Source organism: Protopterus annectens, chromosome 14.part0, assembly GCF_019279795.1.
Source record: "Protopterus annectens isolate FY-2018-M chromosome 14.part0, PAN1.0, whole genome shotgun sequence".
NCBI lineage: Eukaryota > Metazoa > Chordata > Ceratodontiformes > Protopteridae > Protopterus > Protopterus annectens.
Genome location: NC_056748.1, coordinates 233252735 through 233258734, shown reverse-complemented (window position 1 = coordinate 233258734; position 6000 = coordinate 233252735). Strand labels below are relative to the sequence as shown.

General features: G+C 37.1%; 1 protein-coding gene across 1 annotated transcript in view; it reads left to right on the top strand.

The window, feature by feature from the left end:
* The window catches only part of SFR1 (SWI5 dependent homologous recombination repair protein 1), a 423881-nt gene that overhangs the window by 21832 nt on the left and 396049 nt on the right, over positions 1 to 6000 (top strand). Inside the window, exon 2 of the mRNA XM_044055958.1 lies at positions 566 to 678. Within this exon, the coding sequence (XP_043911893.1) occupies positions 586 to 678 (93 nt within the window). The 5' untranslated portion in view covers positions 566 to 585. The remainder of the gene's footprint in view (positions 1 to 565; positions 679 to 6000) is intronic.

Sequence of the window (6000 nt, the reverse complement as noted above, 5' to 3'; positions counted from 1 at the left end):
TAGCAGTAATATGTGGATTTATTCGTCATTCTTTTCCCAATCCCCATCCCCCAGAACAGTGCGAGACTGTCGGCACAGCGCAATGGGACTATCAAATGAAGGAGTGGTGGTAGTCTCTACATGACCTTCCTGCTAAGAATGGTTAGCAACCTGTACATGGCTTCACACACACACACACGTCACTGCAGAGCTTCAACTATTATTTCTAGTGTAGATAGCAAATTTTGAGAAACTTTGTTTATGGTTATTAGTATTCTCTCTGTAGCATGATAGTCATTTATGACCTTCGTGTATGACTATTTCCCAAGGTTAGTTAACAAGACACTCTCTCATAAATAAAGTACAACATACTTCCATTAAGGTGAAATCTTTTTCCTTTCTTTAGCCATGGACATTTTGTATTACAGTATTTAGTCTTGAACTGTCAAGTGTGTACATGTTGTAGGTAGTGAACCATACTTAATTCTGCTGTCAGCAAGTTTATCGTCTTGTATGCGAAGTGAAACAAAACAACAAAATTGGAATAAAGAAGGTTAATTGTGAAAATTTTTTATTGTTTAAACAGAGGGTTGCACTGGTCTCAGAATGGATGGACCTTGTTCAGTAGGATCGGGAAATGATGTACCCACAAAGTTTGATTCCCCAGCCCAGCCTAAATATGCTGCAGCATCAAAAACGGTAATGTTTTTTTCTCGTGTTCTATTTTATGAGCACTATTTCAATTTCCTCGTATTTTATGTTTGTTCTCCCTAGGAAACAACGTTACTTAACTAAGCTGACTACAGCAGTAGCTATAATATAAACTTTTTTTGTGCAAGTAGGTGTTTTATGGGTTTTGATATTGTGTTACACATGGACAGATAATTTCTTCTGTAAATTTAAAGCAGTAACCCTTTATTACATTACCTTTTTTGGTCTTTTGTAGCAGTTTAATCACTAATTAATGCCTAAATGTTTTGTTGGAAAACTGATAGCTTGAACTCAAAAAAGAACGTTTGGGAGTTCTCACTTTGTTTTCTTTTGTCTTCCCACCAGCTTATGCTATTTTCTGGCAATGGGATCAGCGTGATCTGCTCACATGCTGGTCCTCAGTTGCTGTGATATAACCATTCTTTGGATACGTCCTGCCTTTCCATAAAGAATTTATTTTCTGGATTCAGGGATACCAGAGTTATCCCCTACCCCCCCCCTCCCACTTGGGTATGGCACTGATTATGTTGGTTAGGCATTAGTGAGGGGCTCTACATTGTTAATAAAAGAAAACCAAATGCGCCCAACTTACACAGACACTGACTTTAATCAAATAAAACAACAGAGTAAGAGCTTTCACGACCAAAAACTGTCGCTTCATCAGACAAACTTAGAAAAAACACAGCATCCATATATAGTGTTAGTCAATTAAGTAATTAATCAGCTGATACAATCAAATAAGACATAAAAATCTTAAAAAGACAGAAGTAAAAATATCTTTAAAAAGTACATACAGTACAACATAGAAACGTATATATGTATGCATTTACTACACACAAAATATAAAATATGAATATAGAAATCAATGTTTAAGCCTCCTTAGTTTTAGAAAAGGCTTAACAGAAAAAACGCCATTCAGGCCTGGAGGTCTCTCTGCATCTAATAAAAGTATCCATTTTTGTTCAGCTGCTTCTACTGTAGTGTCAGTGTCTCCACCTCGGGGACTAGCATCAATTACCTCAATAACAAAAAAACTAAATTTATGTGAGGGATCAGTTGCCATGACATGATTTGCTAAAGCATTATTCTTTTTTTGAGTTTGAATATCCCTAATATTCTGTCCTTCAAAAGCCTATTGGTTTTCCCTACATAAAAGACATGACACTGCTGGCAGTAAGCAAAATATACTATATTAGAAGTACGACAGTCAGCATAATAATTAATATGTATAGTGAAATTCTTAGTAGGGTGTGTATATGAGACATTAGAAAAAATATAAGGACAGGCAGAACATCTTCTGCAAGGAAAAGTGCCTAACCTCATAGACTCATATGATCTACTTACAAAATTTTATTGCATAGATGCTGTTTAAGTGACTAATTATTCCTAAAGGAAAAAGCAGGAACAGTGCTAATCTTATTCTTTAGCTCAGGAATTACTTGTAAAATATGCCAATTTCTTTTTATAATATCAGAATACTCATTGATGTCACTTGAAAACTGAAAATAATTCTGAAATCATTAGAACTGGCATTACTACCTTGACAATTCTGTACATCATTCACTACATCCCTAAAGTAGGGTTTACATCTGTCACTTCTATGAGTCCAAGCTTCATCTATTACAGTGTCTATCTCTTTCACAGAGTACCTTCTTTGCAAAAACTCCTGTTTTAAGTATGCATAAGGCATTTTGTGCCTCTAGATCATTGTTGTGAAGTCTGATCACCATATAAACTTGTCCTTTTAACATGTTACGGGGAATATGCCTAGAGTGCATACTATTTTTATGTAGTAGAGCATTTTTTCTTGTGGGTTTTTTTATATATACCACTACTGACCTCATTCAGGTCTTCTTGAGAAGGACACCTAAAAACTCAATTTCACTCCGCGAACATTTGTAACTAAACTTTAGGAATCCAGTAGCATTATTCATATATTCAACCAGTTTTTCAAGTTCAGTGGCATCACTTTTCCATAGCATAAAGATATCGTCCACAAAACGGACATACCATAAAATATGGTTACTTAAATCATTGTTTGCTGCTAGAATAGTGGTCTGTTCCCATTGTGTTAAAACTAGTTGGCATAACTATTTGCACAAGCAGTGCCCATAGCCACGCCAACCTTCTGGAAATCATTTTCAAAAAGAAAAACATTATTTTCTATAATAATTTCTAATATTGTACATATGAGTCCTATATGGTTATCATTAAGACATTTGTGCAAACTAAGGAAAGCCCTGATAATACATATACCCCATTCATTAGGGATAGAAGTAAAAAGAGACACTATATCTAAGGTAACAAACATGTAATCTCCATCTACAGTAGAAATTCTATTGTGTAATCTTTCCAGAAAACTTTTTGTATCCTTGAGAATGGTATAACAGTCATCCAAAAAAGGGTGTAGTGTGTTCTCCACATAAATTGATAGTGCTTCAGTACACCAACCACCACCGGAGACTACTGGTCTCATGGGTGGAAGGTGCTTGTTTTTATGTACCTTTGGTAGGCCATATATACTAGGAATAGTGGGGTTAGGTGTGTTAAAATACTTAAACGAGTCTTCATTAATTAAACCTGTTATTAGAAGGTTAAAAACAAGAAAATAAACTTTTCTATAATTCCACCAACAATTTGTTTAGAAATGCAGCAGTAAGTCACTGTATCATGCAATAACACTTCCATTTGATGTAAATATAATTCCTTGTCAAGAACAACAATCTCTTGTCTGCAGGTTTTATATCAATAGACTGCATATCTTTTAGTTCACAAAGAGCATTAATGTCGTCTTCAGACATATTTCAAAAACTAGCCTTAGTGCCATTTTCAAATAATGCCCTGAATTGAGATTCACAAAAGTTTGTACAACATGGTTTGTAACAGGAACAAACATACTAGGTCTCTTAAAATTGGAAGTACTATTTGCGTTGTCATTAAATAGACTTTGTAATGTCAAGTTTCTACCTAGCAGTCTCGGATCTTTAAGCATTTCAGCATGCTCAGCTTTTCCGGTTGTAATAAATGACCAACCCTTATTAAGGAGCTGAATGTGTTCTGTTAAGTCTAAACAAGAGATTAAAAACCAAACCTTGGTTTAAAAATGATGCTTTTTCATGGTTGGAGTATTCTTTTCCACACTTGTTCCTCTGTATCTTGCCCTTCCTTACTACACTCCTCGATCTGCTTCTGATGGGTACTGGATTTATTCATGAGAAATCCACAGTTTGCTTGTTGCCTAAAAAAAGGGCACTATCATTTGTATTACCAGGATCTTGCAGTGTTATGGCAGACGATACTGTCATACTAGTGCTAGACAAAGCACTTGTACTAGCTTCTGAGGCGCTTGGTGTATTAGCGCCTAATTCCATTTGAAGTGTGTTTTCAGCATTGCCAGATAGTGGCTGTTCAATCTCTGGTATGGTGGCAACTGTAGGAATGCACGTTGCAGACGGAGCTCCACCCTTTACATGCATGCTCTTGGCAGTTGGATTACGTATGTAATTCGCTGATTATGTAGCAGCTGTTCCCGACTGCTCTTTCGGCCAGGCAAAAACATTCTAGGTTTGGAAATATTTTAAATCTCTCTGCAACTTCTTAATTTTTTGTGAGTTGTAGTCTCTTGTCAAAAGACAAGATATTTTCTTGTAAGTGTTCCAATTTGTCACCCACTACATCAACGGAAAAACGATTGACTATCATTCTCAATTTGAATCACTTCATTTTTTAAATCACAATCCATAGGAGCAAAAAAAATAATTAGAAGTTGTAGGTAACCAGTGCTAATGCAGATTTAATTCTTGCCATCTACGGAGAAGTTCAGGAAATTGGTCTCCGTAGCTAGGCGTATTCAGAATGCGCAAGCCCCTAGGAATCACCTTATGTTGTAATGAGGCTTGTAAATGCAGACGCTGCCAAGTTCAGGATATTGGTCTCCGTAGCTAGGCGTATTCAGAATGCGCAAGCCCCTAGGAATCACCTTATGTTGTAATGAGGCTTGTAAATGCAGACGCTGCCATTGCAACCTTTTGTATTTATAGAATTTATTTTCAAGGTCCCTGTAACATTGTATAAATTCAGGCTGAGATCTGTTAATTTCATAGTTACTGGTAGTAGCAGTAACCCGATGCAAATCCAAAAGAGGGTTTTCTGGTACATCAGGTATGCGAAGTAAACATTCACTTCTACATTGTTGCTTGTTTTTTAGTTCCCATCTTCACTGTTTTTTTGAAGTTGCTTTTTTGCCCAGGTATCCGATGAAAAGTCCTTGTGTAGATCAATCAACTTGTTGGATACTATATTTATGTTCATCTTTTCCACCAGTCAAAATATGGCATCCATTTCAGACTTTCTGTATGCAAGGATGCTCATACACTTGTTAATAGTTCATACCATGTCCTAAGTTCCTTAAACTTGTCCAGCACCTGCACTTTATGGTGAATGGAAGGTACCTGTCATGGCTTGAGAGGAAATCTGGAGTTTCTTCACTGGAGACTTAGTATGGCAAGCTAGCCAGGCTTAGCTCCCATACCAGTATGTGTGCATCTTGCACAGCTTTTCAAGCACTTGCTGGAAGGGAAATAATCCCTGGTTAATGAGGATTTTACCATACTTTTGTCAGTCACTATGGCAGCAGTCCATTGACTTTGAAGAGGAGAGCTTCTGGCTTCTACTAGTGGGGTACATTACAGGGTGTGGGCGCTAAGCATCTTGTGACTGGCTCGGTTCTGATCCTTTCTATCCTGAACTTTAGAAGTGGCCCTCTTAAGCCATCTGGGCAATTAACTGGAGTAATTGGGAGGCTATGGATTTTTTCTAGACAACCCTTGCCACACACTCGCCAGAGGTGGTTGGTCAGTATTTTGGAATGGCCCAGGTATGAGATTCCAAACCTTTTTAATACTTGGTAGGAGATCAAATTATGGGTGCAGGATCTCGCACATAGAGGTCTTAGGGTGATACCACTACAAGGCCAACTACAAGAGAGCTTTTCTTTTAGCACTTTTTTTTAACCTACACGATTACCAAAGGGTCCTACAAGGAATTACAAACAGGCTACTGGCATTAAACCATTACGTACTTGGAGGATCCATCTATAATTCCTTGTTGGATAACATGAGATTGCCTCCCCCTTGAGTTTCCCTTGGAAACCTGTTGGCTGGGAGGTTGTTTTCTTTGAGCTGGAAAAATTAGTGAGTATATCCCTTTTTCATAGTCCTTCATTCCTAATTATTTTTCATTTTGTGATTCCATAGACCTCCCGAAATATACATCCATTCCAAAACACCTATCCTAAAGCTAGTGAAAAAA